Genomic DNA, 18,876 nt, shown 5'->3' with positions numbered 1-18,876 from the left:
CTCAAGGAAAGATTTGCTCTTTGGGGCCTTAGGATTTGATTACTGTTGATCGTGTGACTTCATTAAAACATCCTCTTATTGTCAGCTATTTAAATTGACTTTTCTGGCAGATAACTTACCTAAATTGTTTTTTTTGAATCATAGTTCATGGACTTAAGGACTCGCTACACAGCATTGGTGACCTTAACAACACAGCATGTGAAATACATCAGTGATGCACTCCGGCGGCTGGAGGAAGAGGAGGTGAGGATAGCTGGTTCTAGATCATCTTGAAAGTTGAATAAAAAGTCCTGTACCTCATCTATCAAGATTTAAAATGCACACACAGCTGATGTCCATTGTTCACAGTACTTGAGTTCCACGAAGTTGCTGTGTGCACTGCACCAGGAAAATGGAGAATTCTTGTACCCACGGGAACACAGGGTTAGGTTCCTGCCGACTTTTGGTCAGTGGATAACATACAACTTGGTTTTATGTGTGTTTTTGTTTAAAAGCACTTTACCCAATGCCTGTGTGCTAGGTCGCTTCAGTTGTGTCTGACTTCGACCCTGTGGGCTATAGCCCACCAGGCTCCTCTGTCTGTGGGATTTTCCAGGCAGGAATACTGGAGTGGGTTGTCATGCCCTTCTCCAGGACTTTACTTAATATATCTTGCTGATTCACCAACACTGAACTCATATCTAAGAGAAGATGTGAACAAACAGCTGAACAAATCTTACTAAAGCACATCTTCCCTCTAAGACACATAACACCCTTCTAGAGAATGATGAGGACTGACTGTCTTGTGTCTAACACTCCCACTTTCAGGTTTTGTTATAGAAACATTATAAGCATGAAGACAGAGCTATGAAGAGAGATCCTTAATAAAGCATAATTTGTTAAAGGGAAATATTAGAGATATCCAAATTCCATATGATAGAATGCTATGAAACTGTTAAAAATAATGAAATAGATTTTAAGTGAACTGACATAGAAAGATACTTATAATACATTATTTGAAGAAAAAAAAACAAGTTTGAATTCTATGTATAATTACAATTTCAGGAAAAACAAGAGTGTTCCACAGAGGTACAAAATGAGCATAAAAACAAGTTTAGAAATATCTGTACCAAATTCCTGGAGAAATGAGGTTAAAGGGACATATATTATGCATTTCAGATTGTTTGAATTTGTTGTAATGAGTATGCAGTCTTTCTGTAATTATAAAAATCTGTGTTTTTGCAAAATAAGTTTCCACGTATTCAACAACTCTTACAAAAGAAATGCTCTTGGAAACATTAACCTGTACCAACTTTTGCCAACATAAAGTGGCCAAATATTTCCTTTATGTCAGTACATACCTCATTTAATCTCTGTAGATATCCATCTCTTCACTTGAAAATCTAAGAATTATGAAAATAAGATGTTATATGTGAAAGGCTTCTTAAAATTAGTAAATAACTATTGACTGAAATATTGACTGCAAAATTTCCTATTTCCCATAGGAAAACAGCATGCTTTTCTAAGAAAAGTGTCAACCTAAGTTTAATGAACTTAGCTATTAGTATCACACAGGCACTGGTGAACAATGCTGTGGGTGGGGTAAGTTATGTTTAACTTGGGGTTATTGGAGCTACTGATTGAGGTAACTTTCATGTCTTTATTTTAGGAACTCTGAATCAGGCCTGTCTAGTAAGACATTGACCAAGATACTGATTTTCTATTTCCTCTTCTAGAAAGTGGTAGAGGAGGAAAAACAGGAGCATGTGGATAAGGTTAAAGAACTTTTGGGCTGGGTATCTGCCCTAGCAAAGAATACACAAAGCAAAGCTACTTCACCCCAGACCAAAGAATCAACAGACATTGAAAAGGCTATTTTAGAACAACAGGTGAGTAGAAGGTCCCTCTATTACTTCTTGGGTAGCATAATATGAGATTACTCATCAGGTGGGATAATATAAGGCACATATGGGTCACTCAGGAATGATTATTATCTCAGTAAATGTTAGCTTCCAGGACCTAACGAAACTGAAGAAGTCATCTTATTTGTGTTTCTGCTTTCTAAATCACTCTACATAATGGTAATGAAAATCTTACCTAAGCTAGGTTTTTTCCCTAGGATTTTATTTTATTTCAAATGACTTTTAATTCTTCAATTTATTGAGCTCTGAAGTTTCCTCTTTTCTTCTACTACATAGGTTCTGGCAGAGGAGCTGACAACCAAGAGGGAGCAAGTCTCTGAGGCCATTAAAACTTCACAGATCTTCTTGGCCAAGCACGGTCATAAGTGAGTCATAAATGAGATACTATGGTACATCTAGAGGACTGGATCTTACTGACTAAAACTCAGGGTCATGATGAGAACTCAGGCTGGAGAATTCAAGGTGGCAGGAGTCAGATTAGGAAGAACTTTGTAATTCATGCTGAATTTGCATTTTATGTGTCAGCTATGAGGAGGGCTTTTGAACCTGATCAGGTTGTTCATAAAGGTTTCTAGAACAGTTTCATAGAGAATGGATAGACATGAGGTAAGAGTAGAGGCTTCAGAGACCAGTTAAGAGACTATTCTGACAATATAGGCAAGAAATGATGAGGTGGAGAGGAGACAAAGATTCAAAAGATATTAAGGATGATGAACTTACAGGACTTTGTGACAAATGAAAATGACCAGATGTAACTCCCAGGTTTCTTGGCTTAGACCACTGGACATTTGGTGATACCGCTAAACGAGATAGGGAATACAGGAGAGGGTGTGGCTTGAGGGGTAAGAAGGCCACTTGAGTTTCAGATATGATGAATCTGAAGAGCCCACAGGACATCAGAGGATAAACCTCTAGTATGTATTCGGAAGTCCCTAATATGCCTCAAGTGGTTCCACTAAAGTTGTCCAGTGGCAGCTATATGTATAAATTTAGAATTTATGAGAGAAATTTGAAGCGATAGAGATTAGCGTAGTAAAAACCATGACTGGATTATCTTACAAGAGTTCAAGGGCTTCTCAGCCTATAAAGGAGCCTTAGAGGAGTAAGAGGAAATTATGAGTGAAACCGCAGAGCCCAAGGGAGAACAGAATTCCACAAAGAAGGAAATGGTCAAAAGTCAAGTAAAGGTAAGACATGGCTATTAACTTTGGCATGTTGGAAGTTTTTGGTGACTCCGGTGAAAAGTTGGGGAATGATGTCAGGTTTAGAGGAATGGGGAGCTCGTGAGGCGAGGAAGATAGTGGTAGTGAAATTAGACTACTCTTCCTAGGAGCTTGTTGTGGGAAAGAAGCAAAATAATAGAGCAAAATACTCAGAGTAGAATTTATGATCAAGAGAGAGTTGTTGTTTTTTTTTTCTTAAAAGATCGAAGGGACTTAACTGTGTTAATGGACTACTGAGTCTCAAAGACCAAAGGGAGAGAAAAATTGAAATCATGGGAGAGGGGCTGCAGAGGATGTAGAAGAGGATAAAATTCATCTGTGGGTAGAGAGTACAGACTTAAATAGGAGTTGAGGCAGCTTTTCCTCTGAGGTCTGGGGAAAAGGAGATTAGGGAAGGTATAGATACAGGTAAATATGCCAGAAGAAAAGTCAGAAATTAAGAGAATTAGTGCCCGGTGGTCCATATTTTCTCTTTGAAATAGGTAAAGAGATTGTTTGCTGAAAGTTAGAGTGGGCGCCAAGAGGATTGTCAGGAAGCACTGAAGTCCGGTAGTGGTTGGACCAGGACTTCTACGTGATTTTGGAATCCCCCCGCTAGATAGACTTGGTCTGCATGTGGAATCAGAGAAGTTGAAGGGTTTGATCGATCTGGGGCTGGAGTCTTGTTAGTGAAGAGAGAGTGCAACGATAACAATGAGGGATTGATTGAGAAGGTGGACTGTGTGTCTGGGCTTTAATGAGAAGAAGCTAAAGATAGTAGATGGATTAAGAGAAATGGAGAGGTCAAGGAAAGTTTGGGAAATCTCGGTAAATCGACAGGTAGTTTTAAGATGAATCATAAGATTCAGTCTCAGAAACACAATGTATTGACAGAATGAGAAAAGGAACTTGCAGAATTCACCAGATTCAAGAAAAGGATCTGAAGAAAATCTGGTAAAATACTAAAGTTTGGGAAAGTTGGATAGTTAGGTATGAGTAAATGAGTTTGTTGTATTCTTCTCTTGTCTCTTTAAGATATTTCATTTTTAAAAGAGAAGAGATATAAGAGTAAAGAAAGAAAGCTAGCCACGTCGGATTATAATCAGAAGTGGTAATCAGATAGTAGATTCTTGAAGTTTAAAATGTCAGAAGTGGGATAATTTTAGAGGATGGCAGCATCCCAGTTTGGATGAGGCTGAAGTGGCCTGGAGGCCATTTGGATTGGGAAGTTCGCTGGGCTACAGGTATAGGGTGTTAGATAATTGGTGGCATGAGCATTGACATCAGCAAGAATCATGACTCAGTCTGAGACATTCAGGAAAACTATGAGCTAGATGTCACAGTGTTCAGTGAGTATGGGAGACTGACCAGATGGTCCATCATAAACAGTGGCAAAGAAGAATACTATCTAAGGTGGAGATGTCATTTTGAAACAATAGAGGAAAATTGGGGAAAAGGTCTTTCTCTAAAAGAGCTTTAATGCTTCATCTTCTAGACTCTCAGAAAAAGAGAAAGAACAGATATCTGAGCAATTGAATGCCCTCAGTAAGACTTACCATGACCTTTGTGAAGGTTCAGCAAACCAGCTTCAGCAACTCCAGAGCCAGCTGGCCCAGCAGACAGAACAAAAGGTACTTTGAGTTTTTCTCTCCAGGTGTTGGAAAGGTACCTTGGGAACAGTATGACTGCAGCTTTGCTGATTGAGAGTCATGATCACTAGCTTTCCATGACCAGTGTGACTTAATTTTTAACCTCACCATAGCAGCCATTTGTCTTGTGTTTCTTTACTTGGGGTTCCACGACGTGTTGGTCAGTCAGAATCACTAGAAGGTGCATATGGCTAATCCTTTCGACCTGCTTCACCATTGCGTCATCTTGCAGTTTGTGGCAGACCACAGTCAAGGAGAACCTGAATTTTGTGTCTTATCTGATCAGAAAGCAACATGATTACTCTGTGGCATTGTCACTCAAGAGACAGCAGGGAGTTCTGAATACTGGGAAGTAAAGGCCGTGGACCTCTTCCCCCCCATACTTTTTTCTTCCTAACTACTAAATAAATGAGAAATGTCAATTTCCAAAACAAACTGGTGGATTAGCTGCACTGACTGAGACGCTGGTTCCCCTTATCCGTAGTCACCCCATCATGTGACATCTTTATCAGTTACCACCATGTTCATTGCCTGGACCACATGGAAGTTGTTACGTTCCTGCTGGTTGTCCTGAGTTCTTCCTGGATACTTGTGTGTATATGTAAACTTACCATATTATATACATGTGTCTCTGGGATATATATGTGTGTTTGCCTGCTTATTTCCTATGTTGTGAAGCAATGGCCAAATTGTGTGAGGCAGTTTACGCCCCTGTGGCAACCAGATTTGGTCTAGATAATGCTCAAAATGATATTTAGACAAAATATGTTTTGACTCTGATCCTGAAATTTGTATATCAGGAGCTGGAGTTGTAAAGGCCACAATGTAGAACCGGCTCTAATTTGCAGATTTCCAAAATGAACGTGCTGGTTTTAGCACTATGTTTGTGAGGTAACCCACTTCCAATGGCTTATTGCTTCACCATATACTGGAGTACATGAAGAGTTTTAACAAAATTGCTTGCTGAGAACATCCAGTTCTCATTGTGAAAGGTTAAAAAAGGGGAGAAAGAAAGCAGGAAGTCAAGCTGCTGAGCACCACTACATTGAGCATGATGTGTCCCCTGTTACCGTTTGTGTGTTTCATGTGAAGTATTGTTCTGATTAACTGACATCCTTGCTTACAAGTTTAACTAACCCTTTGGAGTTTAAGCACAAATGCACAAAGGGAAAAGAGGACGACCTGTTTGGGGTTCTTTTTTGCAAAAAACAAACAGTCGCATGCTGGACGCTAACACCAAGCTTACACTGTGTGTGCGATACGGCTGAGCTGCTCCATAAGGCTCTCTCTCTTATCTGCCCAAGGCACACGCTGCAACTCTGGTAAGTAGAGCCTTTTATGTTTACTTTCCTCTTCTCCCTCTATCATCTTCTGCTTGTGTAGGTCAGAATGCTCATGTTTGGTGGGGCTGAAATAAATTTCTCTGGATCATTTCCCAGCTCAGTGATTCTTGCCTGTCCTCCAGTTATGAGGGTGTTAGAAAGAACAGTCTTTTCTCTTTGGCTAGACTCTGGGCCTTTTTTCAATACAAGCATGTCTGAGAGTCCATGAACTCACAGAAGAAATTAGACATCTCTCAAAGAATCTCTTTCTTTGTCATATTGTCTGCTTCTGGATAGCCTTTATATGAATTTTGTAAATGGAATTTTTCATATATTTCAGAGTCGCATACCACAGTGGGGTTTTCCCTTCAGTCCCTACAGACGAGATAGCTAGTAGATTCACATAACATACGTTTACCTCACACAAGTTAAACTCTACATCCTGGGTCAAAAAACAAAGGGAGGATGAAGAATAACACATACTATTTTAAATAGTGTGAAGAATTCTCAGTTACTCCATTATTTGCACAAACATAGTAAGATGAAGATGCAGCCCAGATGTGGTTCCTCATTTGCTATCTGTTCTCCATCTCTGATAGTATGCAGCGAATCCAGCTCAAAATTCTCAGGGCATATTCTTAGAATCTGGGCAAAGTAGGTTAATGATTTTAAGAATTTCCTTACTGTTTTATCAGTTTATTCATTTATTCATCAAATGTTTCTTGAACTGCTGGTACTAGTCCTAGACATCCAATGGGCCAAGCATCTGCTTTTATGGAGCCTGCTTCTCACCGAGACAGAAATGAAGTGCATTATATGGGAAGCAAGGAGGTGACTGACAGTTGCTTCAGTAAAATCTTCCATGGATAAGAGTTAAATAAGGACAGATAAGTAATACTGATCAAAGAGGGACAGATACAAGCATATATGGAAGATGAGGATGCTGAGCACTAACAAGAGGAAATTGAAAGTTGGGGAGTGATAAAAGTGATGTGTTCTGAGTGGTAAAACACTTGAATGATTTAACTTCTGAATAACATTCTGCCTTGAAAGGCTTCAAAATAGGAATTCTTCAGAAACTGTTTTGAGGCTTTTTTATAAGGATGATTTTGACGGTGTGTAAGGCTTGCCTTGTTCTGTGTCCTTGGTACTGAACTCCTTTGTAAGATGCAACTCTACTGTGCTTATCCTTCCTGCTCCCCTGGATCTGACTGGCAAGAGAGTATAGTAGCTTGAAATTTAGAGTCAGTCCTTTGTTTGATTCTGGAACTCACTTGTTTTGTGCCCTTGGACAAGTTACCTAATCTCTGTGTACCTCATTTTCTTATCTGCAAACTAAAAATTAATTGCCTTCATAGGATTGTTGTGAAGATTAAATGTCACTGCTTAATAAATATATTAAGTGCCCAGTAAATAGTAACCATCACTGTGATGACTGTATTACCTGTTCTAGCCTGGACTAGAGGAAAATTTATTAGTGGTTTCAGAGTCAAGGGACCCTAGTCTGCTCCTTTCTTGACTTGCTGCTTCCAATTCCTAGAGCTAATTTAACTCAGAGCTGTTGCCATGGCAAATGCTAGCATTGACCACCAAACATGTGACCACCCTAGTTGCTCAACACCTGCCTGAGTAACATACACAGGGCCATCTACTGAGCTGCACAGCTGTTGTGTGGCTCTTGGGCTGCTTATCTCTCTCTTCTGACCCCGTGGACCGATCCCGCTGAACTCATCAGCAGGGAAGTGCTACTTCAAGAGTCTTCTGCATGGATTGCAACCCTGAGAAGTTGTTATGTGAGGTCGAATTCTCACTTTGGGGGAACTGGTATGTCTGTAAGAGCCTTTTTGGTGATTTAGTCTTAGAAATAGCTGTCTCTTCACTTTCATTGCTTGCTACTTGTAGAGCTTGTCACTCAGATATGCTTAATGCTACCATCCCTTGGGTACTCTGTAGACTTCTGGCTATGTTAAACATTCTATAGATTAGAAAAAATCTTGTTTAATATTAACATTGCCAGGCTTCAGGATGTTTCCTACAGGTTGGGGCTCATCCCATGCTGGGTTTTTCTTATGGTTGGAATTTGATACACTGTAGTTCTTTGAATGACTCCTTTCAACAACTGTGCTTCTCTAATTCAGTGTTCTTGTTCCTTTTTTCTTGTAGGGCTGCAGAGCAGTGGCTGGGGTGATTGACCTAGGCACAGTGGAGATATTTCCCATCTTCAGAGCAATGCAAAAGGGCCTCATTGACCAAGACACAGGCCTGGTGCTCCTGGAATCCCAGGTTATCCTGTCTGGCCTCATTGCCCCTGAGACCTGTGAAAAGCTGTCTTTGGAGGAGGGCCTAGCCAGAAACCTCATTAATCCCCAGATGTACCAGCAGCTCCAAGAGCTACAGGATGCCCTGTCCTTAATCAGCAGGCTCACTGAAAACAAAGGCCCTCTTTCTGTGGCAGAAGCAATTGAAAAGAAAATAATCAGTGAGAAAGTTGGACTGAAAATCTTAGAAGCTCATCTGGCAACTGGAGGTTTCAGTCTCCCCAATGACGAGAACTGTATTAACCTAGAGGAGGCTTTTCACCAAGGCCTCATTTCTGCATGGCTTCACTCAGGGTTAGAGTCCCACCTGAGATCATCCAAGAACTTAATAGACCCAAACACAGCTGAGAAAATAGATTTACTGGATCTGATGCAGAGATGTATTGTCCACCAGGAATCAGGATTGAAATTGCTGCCTGTCAAGCAGTTGGCAGGGGGAATGGTGAGCTTGAAATCAGGCCGGAAGGTTAGCATTTTCCGTGCCGTTCAGGAAGGGCTGATAGATAGGCAGGTTACTGTTCGGCTGCTGGAAGCTCAGCTTTTTGCTGGAGGCATAGTAGATCCAAGAACAGGACACAGACTTACAGTGGGAGAGGCTGTGAGACATAACTTGATTGACCAAGATATGGCCTGTGCTCTCCTCATAAGGCAGCTTCAGACAGGAGGGATCATAGATACTGTCACTGGGAGTAGGCTGACAGTGGATGAAGCAGTAAGCCATGATCTGGTAACTGCTAAGATTGCCCTTGTGATTCTGGAGTCCCTCTGGTCATTCATGGGGTTGCTATGGCCTGAGTCTGGAGAAATTCTCCCAATCACAGATGCCCTGGAACAAGGTATTGTGTCTACAGAACTAGCTCATAAAATCCTTAGTGACCGACAGCATATTAGAGCCGTATTTCTACCAGCAACAACAGAGATTTGGTCCTGGGAAAAAGCAATTGAAAATGGTATGTTAGACAAAAGTCTTGTTAATAACTTGAAATCAGTTTGCATCCCCGATGTGATGCCCCACATGCAATTAGCAGACTCTGTAGAACGAGGCAAGTTGAACACAAATCCTGGAGCAGCAGGTGTGCTGTGCAGCACAGACCAAACTGAGGGTGCTGCAAGCCATAACGAGAAGCTGCTGTTTCAACTGATGACTCACAGCTATATTAACGTGAAGGATGGGCAGAGGCTGCTCCTGTTGGACAATGAGCTGATAGAGGCACTAACAGCAAGAGGTGATCAAGCAGGTCCTCCAGAAGTGTTTGAAAGTGGGCATCAGAGGCTAGAAGCTGCTGAGAAATTACAAGAAGCAGTGAATGTGAAAATGACAGAAACTTTCTGCCATGAGCTGACTGTGAGGTCACATGAGTTCCGATTTTCTTCTCAAAACAAAGAAGATGCCGATCAGGCAAATTGCACTGAAGCAAAAGGCAAAAAGATCATTGTAGAAACAGAAGGCTCTTCTATAGAGAACTCCCAAATGGACCTGTTTGTAGGGCAACAAAAAGTGGGAATCCCAAATGTTGATACTTTGGAGGTCATAGATAAAGTCAAATCAGAGTTTAAAAGACAGTTGTTTGGTACCAAAAAGGAAGACCAAATAGAAGTGTCTACCAGAGAAAATGTCAATAGAGAATTTCTCCTTACAGTACCTCCTGAGAAAGCCGAAGATGTGACTGTGGTGGAGGACAAAGACCTGCTTTCTATTGAGTCACTAAAAGAAGAATGGCAGGTTCTCAGAAAGACTTCCTTAACGTGTCAGAAAGAGCAAGCACGCACGCTTGAAACTGAGTATACTCGAGGTGAAACTGGAAGACCTCTCATAAAACCCCAAAGCAAAAAGTCACAGTTTCAGATCAAGAAAACTCTAGCTTTAGAATCAGAACTCAGGTCTGAAAAGGATAAGAATATTCATTCTCTAGACAAGAAGAAAGCATTATGTAAGTCACCTTTGGGTAGGGATGACCATCAGCAAAGTCCAGAAAGTCACAGCATGGCAGGTGGTAGCAGGATGATGACAGACAAGGAAGCTGATGGCAGTGAAACTTCCCTGCCATGCAGTAGTGCTTCAGAATTGCTTGAAGAGGCTACCTTGAATACATTAGCTGCACAATTAGTAGAGGGTGGTATCCTTCATGAACAGACAGGCCAAAAGCTCTTACTAAGTGAAGCAATAGCCCAAGGCCTTGTGCCAAGTCACACTGCTGTGAAACTTATGGGAAAGATGAACATGTTTCGGGGGTTCTTTGACTCTCAGACCTGTGAGTCTTTGACAACTGAAGAAGTCATTGATGAAGGTCTGATGGATGAGAAGTTGCTGCACAGTGTCCTCACGGCAGACAAAGCTATAAGTGGTGTCTTAGACCCTCGTACCCACACACTGTGCTCTGTGAAGGAAGCAGTTGCCATTGGACTTCTTGACACACAAACAGCCACCAGAATTTTAGAGGGGCAGGTGGTGACTGGTGGAATCATTGACCTGAAACGAGGCAAAAAGGTTTCAGTAACTTTAGCCTCAAATCTTGGCTTGGTGGACAGTGCTGACCAGACAGAGCTTATAAATCTGGAGAAAGCTTCCAAAGGCAGAGATGCTGAAAACACAGTTAGGGAGAGATTAATTAGCTTACAAATGGAAACAACTGGAATTATGGACCCTGACAGCAAAGCCCCTTTAACAGTCATGCAGTCCATTGACAGAGGACTTTTGGAGAGAGATGAGGCCATTCAGTTGTTGACAAAGCAGGTGGTAGATGGAGGTATCATTCACCATATATCTGGAATGAGACTTTCTGTTGATAATGCCTTTAAACATGGCATCATTGATGAAGACTTAGCCAAGGAACTCAGAAGAGTTGAGACCTTAAGCCTCCATCAGTTCTCTCATCCTGAAACAAAGGAAACTATTTCCCTCTCTGAAGCCATGAAATTAGATCTTGTAACCCCGGACTTGAAGAGAGAAATCCAAGAAGTTCAGGCCTTCACTGGAAGCTTTGTAGATCTCATTTCTGGCCAGCAGTTGACCCTGGCAGAAGCTGAAAAGGAAGGACGATTAACTAATAAAACAACACTGTCTTCAGAAATGATGAATGGGATTATAGATCCTGAGAGTTACAGAATTGTTCCCTATTCAGAATTAGTAAAAAAGTGTAAAATTGATATTGAATCTGGACAAAGATATCTAGAAGTAATTCCCTTTTCAGACATTAAAGATCGAGTGAGTGACAAAGTACTTACATTGTCTCAAGCAATTAAGCTTGGAAAAGTAGACTTTGCAGCTACACTGAAGGTTCTGGAAGCCCAGGCAAATGCTGGGGGAATCATAGACCCTGCCACAGGAAAAAGATTGACATTGGCATCAGCTTTGGAACAGAAATTAGTAGATGAAAACATGGTCAGAATTATTGCATCTCGTCAGGTGTTGGATGGAGGAATTATTGACATATTCAGTAATCAGAGAGTGACTTTAAAGGAAGCTATTGAGAAAAGACTTATCAGTCCTGAACTGGCAACTATAGTCCAAGTAGATACATTTAAGTCCAGTGATCACCAGGCTCCTGTTGAAAAGCAAGATAGAATTGAAGTATGTGAAATAAAGAAGCAAGTTCAAAGAAAGGAAATGTTAATTGCTCATAGTCAGCCTGCTGAAATGAGTTATGGTAAAGGAGAAGGTGAGAAATTATTTCAAATTGAAAACCAATCTGCACAAAAAAACATTAAGGTGAGAGTTTCTAATGGGGAGGAGGCAAAAAAGAGCAGGGAAATTTCATTAAAGGGATTGGAATTCGATGACCAAGATAAGAGATCTTCTCCAGATACTAAGGAGTCTTTGAGTGTCATAATTCCTAGTGATAGGAAAGGTAAATCACTGGTCCAAGATTCAAAGACATATCTTCAATCAGAAATTTGTGATTTTAACCCCAAAGAGGTGGCTTATACAACCATGGAAAAAAATACAGACGAAGAGCAAGAAAAAATAGTACAAACAGAAATTATTTCTCATATGAAACAGTCTGTATCAGGTCTAAATTCTAAAGAAGTAAGGAAAAACCAAGGAGGAATTATTTCAGAAGTGAAAGAGTCAAATCATGAAACTTTACACAAAATGCGAAGTCAGCAGGTTATACAGAAACCAATGAAAACCATGGAGAAGGGTAAGAGAGGGAAGAAGATTGTAGAAGAAAGCGTCAAGACCCGCAGACCAGCAGTTCTTTCAGAAGAAAAGCTGAATCAGGAATCTGCCATTAGTGATGACCATGACTCCAATAGAGAGAATCAATGTATGGAGATAACTGCACGTGCAAAAGGGGAAGAAACTGACAAGGATCTGGGCTTTTCTGTTGTTGGTGAAACTGAAGACTCTTCTTCCCAAATGAAACCCAAAGGAATTTCTGTAAGAAATCAAGATGCTTTAACCTTCTTCAACTCTAATCAAGTCAGTGAATCTCAAGAAATTATTGTTGGGATCCAGAGTGAACTATTCTCCTCTTTGACCCCAAGGCTTGAAGGATTGCACTACCAGGAACTGGTTGGAGGAGTCCAAGTTGCAGACACAGCCCCAATTTTCACAACAGACAAGTCTTTCCAAGGAACCACCACCGGACAGGAGACCAATTATCATCAAGATTCTTGTGTTACTTTTAAGATTAGGCAAACCAAAGATCTGACTTTCTTATCTAATGAATATAAAGAAAAATCATACCAAGAAGTACCTTTTGACTCAACAAGCACTGTTAAATTGGAAGAAATTAAAGTAGACTCCAAAGAAGTCAGTTATCTGGAATTCTCAGACAGAAAGGACCTTCATCCTCAGGACAACAAAAGTGATCATGAACATGGCAGAATACTTGAGTCTAAAATAGTGACAACTCGGGAAATACCTGGAGAGGAATCTCTACGAATATCAAACCTTATAGTTACAGGTGCAGAAGTGGGGTCCTTTGAAGGCATAGTGACTCAGAGAGTTCCCAGAGTCTCCGTGTCCCTTCTCCCAGAGAAACTGTCCAGAGAGGTGTTTCAAAAAGAGAGTACAGGACAACAGGATGCCACCATTAGTCCTATTCCAGACACCAGTGAAGAGGAGATGGTACCCCCAATATCATGCCCCACAATGAAGATGGATAAGACACCACAGGAGAAGCTCAGAGAGAGCCCTGGCAGCGAACAAACCCCCCTGATGACTGTACCAGGGGGAGCGAGTGTGAACCCGGAGCCCTTCAGAGCTACTAAAGTAAGTTACCCAGTGGTGTATTTGTGTGTGTGTGTGTACTTGTTATGGCTAATTTCATGCTAAAACTCTTGACTGGATACTGACTTTTCATAGGTATGATTAATTGCATACATATATCTACTTAAGGACACTAGAGGATTCTCTAAGATATAACTTAGTTTACTGTCATCTGTTTGTAACCTAGTTGTTGGAAGATTAGGTAGTAGCCCTGAATGTCTTTCTGAAATTGGCAAGGGTAGCATTGAAGCTAAGTTAAAATACTGAGGCTGTGGTACCTGAAGTCAGAAGAGGTTTTTGCTAAAATGATGCTTATAGATTGATAATTCTGAGCTTGTGCTCCCTGAGGAAATTAATGAATTGCTTTTTCATCTGTTGATTTGAGACCATTTAGATAAAATAAGATCATTTATTTCATTCCATGCAATGTGTAGTAAAAATTTCTATTCTGTTCTATGACCCTGCCTGCTTTAAAGGCAGACTTAATGGAGAATGTCAGATTTGAGTGAGTTTTCTTTTTGGCTCCACAGAATGTATTTACCCGGCAGCTCTGCCTAGAACATGATGAGAAGTTGGTATCCTATCTGTCTCTTTTACGGGACATTGAAATGAGGACCAAGCAGATTCAACCTCTAGAGCTCAACTTGGCAGAGCTACAGGATCTGCTGTGTCAGGCCAAGGTAGGTTCCCAGAGACTTCCTCCAGGCCCATCAGCTTGGGAAAAGTAGAGAAGACACCCCAAGAGAGGCTCCTGAAGGAAGAAAAACGTGTTCAAAAGCACTGCTATTTAATGAACAAAAAGTAGATTGGAAAAACTATAATTAGAGATCTATGAAGAACAGCATGGGGTACTAGTCTCACAGAAACCAAAGCATAAGAGACGCAAGGGAGTATTAGAGACAGTGGGCAGTATTAGATACAGTAGGGGGACTGAGTACAGTAAAGACTAAAAGTGGGATTCAGTGCCTGAGAGTCACTGGGCACCTTGATAAGGACAGTTACAGTCGAGTGGTGGGATATAAACCAGGTTGCAATGAGAATAAACAGGATGTTGGAAGGTGGAGACAGTTAATGTAGGTCACGCTTTCCAGAAGCTTGGTAGTGCAGGCAAGGAAAGAGAGGTGGGACACTAGCTAGAGGAAATGCGCTGGAAGAGGAGTGTTTTGAGTGGACTTTTAGGCTGAGGAGAAAGAACCAATAGAAAAAGAGAACTTGAAGTTAGGGAAGAGAGTAAGTGATCATTGATGGAATGAGGTCCCTGAGGACATGGAAAGACGCAGACATAGACAGCCTTGAGTGGGAGGAGGAGTAGCTCCTTCACTGCAACTGGAGGCTGAGAGTTGTCACAGGGTTGGAGTCATGAGGAGCGCAGAGATTATAGAGGTTTGCCAGTTCTCTCAGTGTCCAGAGGGTGGCCTTGGGCAGGATGGCTGAAGGGGAGGTGAGGATGATGCCCAAAGAACTACCAGGCTCTTCCACAGCTTGTTTCTGGCTTCTCTGCTGAGGAGCAGAATATTGAGGAATAGCTGGGTGGGAAAGCTGACTTGGGATATTTTTATGTTCTTTGGTTCTACTCGCTTGAACTTTGGAATGGAAGAGTTGTCCTTTGATTGACTTACATATTGCATCACATTATTTAAAGCATAATGACACTCTTGGAGAGGTAGCAAGTTTTAGGGCAAGAAGCATTGCCCTGAGTCAGCAAACCGGATTGCAAGTCTGGGCTCTATTGCTTATCAGCTGGGTGACCTCAGGGAAAAACAAATTCACATTTTTAAGCACTGAGGCATCTGTCCTATAAATTCAATATTATGATGTCTGCTCTGCCTCCTCAAGAATGATTGATTGTGAGAATAACAGAAAAACTAATGAATGTCTATAAAAACATTTTATAAGCACTAAAGCCTGTGTAAACATGAGGTGATAGAATAATGTGTTTACAGGTGATTCTAAGACAGCAAGATTTCTAGTCTCGACTTTGGAGGTAACTCCAGTTTATGCCCTCAGGTATTAGACAAGGAGCTAAAGGATCTGTCCACAGTGGTGAGCCAGGAATTGGAGTGTGTGGATCAGATTATCATTAGCCAGCCTCAGGAAGTCCCAGCTCAACTGCTGAAGGCGCTAGAAAAAGATGCCAAGAATCTTCAAAAGTCCCTCAGCTCTGTGAGTGACACCTGGGGTTCCAGACTGCTCCACCTCCAGAGTGCCTTGGAAGTACAGAAGGTAGCTTCTTGTTTTTATTTACAAAGGCTCACAGAGTCTGGGCAGGTTTGGAGAGTTTTATCATCTAACTTGCCATTTATTTCTTAGACTAGAGTGTTAAATCAGTATGAACAGCTAGAAGGCAGACTTCAAGATCTGAGAGCCTGGGTTGGCAATACCCATGTTATTCTGAACAGCAAGGAATATGACAGTGAAACAGATGCTGACAGCCTGAATCACTGCCTCCAACGGTGTGAGGTGAGTGCACCACCAGCTCTCAAGCATGTTTTATTTGCCCTTTTGTGTTGTATTAATTTTATGTCTCTGCTAGGCAGACCAGTATCTGTACTTACCTTTCTTAGAAAGGCTACATTTGCTATTTCCATTTGAGAAATAAAAAGTCAGCTACGTTTAGTGTTTTTGGGGTATCATACTTCTGGACCTACAGTGGTTCTGAATATTTTTCTTGTAAGCTGTTCGGAGAGTCTGCAGAATGACCTAGGGTTATCCACTTCATCTTCTCTATAACCGAGTGTCTAGTATCCCTGGTTTCTATTTTGCCCAAGATCTAATCCTGTGCACATACCAGTTTTAATCAGTGATGTAGAGCATCTTTACAAACTTTTCCTGTAAAGGGCCAGATAGTAATATTTTAGGTCTTGCAGGTGACCTCTTTCTGTGGCAATTGTTCATCTCTGCTGTAGAAACACGAAAGTAGCCATACACAACATATAAACAAATGGTTGTAGACATGTTGCAGTAAAACTTGATTTGCAAAACCAGATGACAGGCAGGTCTGGCTTGGGGAGTGTAGATGACCAAATGACCAACCCCTCATCTTTTTTTTTTTTTTTTATAAGTTTATTTTAATTGGAGGCTAATTACTTTACAATATTGTAGTGGTTTTGCCATACATTGACATGGATCCGCCATGAGTGTACATGTGTTCCCCATCCTGAACCCCCCTCCCACCTCCCTCCCCATCCCATCCCTCAGGGTCATCCTAGTGCACCAGCCCCAAGCACTTGGTCTCATGCATCGAACCTGAACTGGCGATCTGTTTCACATATGATAATATACATGCTTCAATGCCATTCTCCCAAATCATCCCACCCTCGCCCTCTCCCAGAGTCCAAAAGACTGTTTTATATGTCTGTGTCTCTTTTGCTGTCTCACATATAGGGTTATTGTTACCATCTTTCTAAATTCCATATATATGCGTTAGTATACTGTATTGGTGTTTTTCTTTCTGGCTTACTTCACTCTGTATAATAGGCTCCAGTTTCATCCACCTCATTAAAACTGATTCAAATGTATTCTTTTTAATGGCTGAGTAATATTCCATTGTGTATATGTACCACAGCTTTCTTAGCCATTCGTCTGCCGATGGACCTCTAGGTTGCTTCCATGTCCTGGCTATTAAACAGTGCTGCGAAGAACATTGGGGTACATGCATCTCTTTCAATTTTGGTTTCCTCAGTGTTTATGCCCAGCAGTGGGATTGCTGGGTCATATGGCAGTTCTATTTCCAGTTTTTTAAGGAATCTCCACACTGTTCTCCATAGTGGCTGTGCTAGTTTGCATTCCCACCAACAGTGTAAGAGGGTTCCCTTTTCTCCACACCCTCTCCAGCATTTATTGCTTATAGACCTTTGGATAGCAGCCATTCTGACTGGTGTGAAATGGTACCTCATTGTGGTTTTGATTTGCATTTCTCTGTTAATGAGTGATGTTGAGCATGTTTTTGTGTTTGTTAGCCATCCGTATGTCTTTGGAGAAATGTCTGTTTAGTTCTTGAAGCCCATTTTTTGATTGGGTCGTTTATTTTTCTGGAATTCAGCTGCAGTAGTTGCTTGTGTATTTTTGAGATTAATTCTTTGTCCACTGCTTCGTTTGCTATTATTTTCTCCCATTCTGAAGGCTGTCTTTTCACCTTGCTTAGTTTCCTTTGTTGTGCAAAAGCTTTTAATTTTAATTAGGTCCCATTTGTTTATTTTTGCTTTTATTTCCAATATTCTGGGAGGTGGGTCATAGAGGATCCTGCTGTGATTTATGTTGGAAGGTGTTTTGCCTATGTTTTCCTCTAGGAGTTTTATAGTTTCTGGTCTTATGTTTAGATCTTTAATCCATTTTGAGTTTATTTTTGTGTATGGTGTTAGAAAGTGTCCTGGTTTCATTCTTTTACAAATGGTTGACCAGTTTTCCCAGCACCACTTGTTAAAGAGATTGTCTTTTCTCCATTGTATATTCTTGCCTCCCTTGTCAAAGATAAAGTGTCCATAGGTGCATGGATTTATCTCTGGGCTTTCTATTTTGTTCCATTGATCTATATTTCTGTCCTTGTGCCAGTACCATACTGTCTTGATGACTGTGGCTTTGTAGTAGAGCCTGAAGTCAGGCAGGTTGATTCCTCCTGTTCCATTCTTCTTTCTCAAGATTGCTTTGGCTGATAGAGGTTTTTTGTATTTCCATACAAATTGTGAAATTATTTGTTCTAGTTCTGTGAAAAATATCATTGGTAGCTTGATAGGGTTTGCATTGAATCTATAGATTGCTTTGGGTAGTATACTCATTTTCACTATATTGATTCTTCCAATCCATGAACATGGTGTATTTCTCCATCTATTTGTGTCCTCTTTGATTTCTTTCATCAGTGTTTTATAGTTTTCTATATATAGGTCTTTTGTTTCTTTAGGAAGATATATTCCTAAGTATTTTATTCTTTTCGTCGCAATGGTGAATGGAATTGTTTCCTTAATTTCTCTTTCTGTTTTCTCATTAGTGTACAAGAATGCAAGGGATTTCTGTGTGTTAATTTTATATCCTGCAACTTTACTATATTCACTGATTAGCTCTAGTAATTTTCTGCCAACCCTTCATCTTGAGAGATGGTTTTCTTCTTGTTATACTCCAAGTTAATTGATTCTTTTTTGTAAATCAGTGAGAGAAAAAGTTAAAGATTCTGAGATACACTTGAGCTGAGGATTCTCCTGCCCCCAACACTGTTGTTTCTTTTGAATTATGCTTAAGATAATATCAGATAATGCTCACATTGGTTTATCCACCC

General features: G+C 40.8%; 1 protein-coding gene across 2 annotated transcripts in view; it reads left to right on the top strand.

Annotated features, from left to right (window-relative positions):
- Window positions 1-18,876, top strand: part of MACF1 (microtubule actin crosslinking factor 1) — a 350,958-nt gene that overhangs the window by 216,978 nt on the left and 115,104 nt on the right. For both annotated transcript variants that reach the window (XM_081492100.1, XM_081492101.1), the window contains 8 exons: window positions 145-243; window positions 1,716-1,868; window positions 2,178-2,266; window positions 4,599-4,734; window positions 8,238-13,610; window positions 14,138-14,287; window positions 15,615-15,830; window positions 15,918-16,067. In XM_081492100.1, the coding sequence (XP_081348226.1) occupies window positions 145-243; window positions 1,716-1,868; window positions 2,178-2,266; window positions 4,599-4,734; window positions 8,238-13,610; window positions 14,138-14,287; window positions 15,615-15,830; window positions 15,918-16,067 (6,366 nt within the window). The remainder of the gene's footprint in view (window positions 1-144; window positions 244-1,715; window positions 1,869-2,177; window positions 2,267-4,598; window positions 4,735-8,237; window positions 13,611-14,137; window positions 14,288-15,614; window positions 15,831-15,917; window positions 16,068-18,876) is intronic.

The sequence above is a fragment of the Giraffa tippelskirchi genome, chromosome 5 (assembly GCF_054371585.1).
Source record: "Giraffa tippelskirchi isolate mGirTip1 chromosome 5, T2T-mGirTip1v1.2.pri, whole genome shotgun sequence".
NCBI lineage: Eukaryota > Metazoa > Chordata > Mammalia > Artiodactyla > Giraffidae > Giraffa > Giraffa tippelskirchi.
Note: the sequence above shows the minus strand (reverse complement) of the source record. Positions and strands in the feature narration are given on the sequence as shown.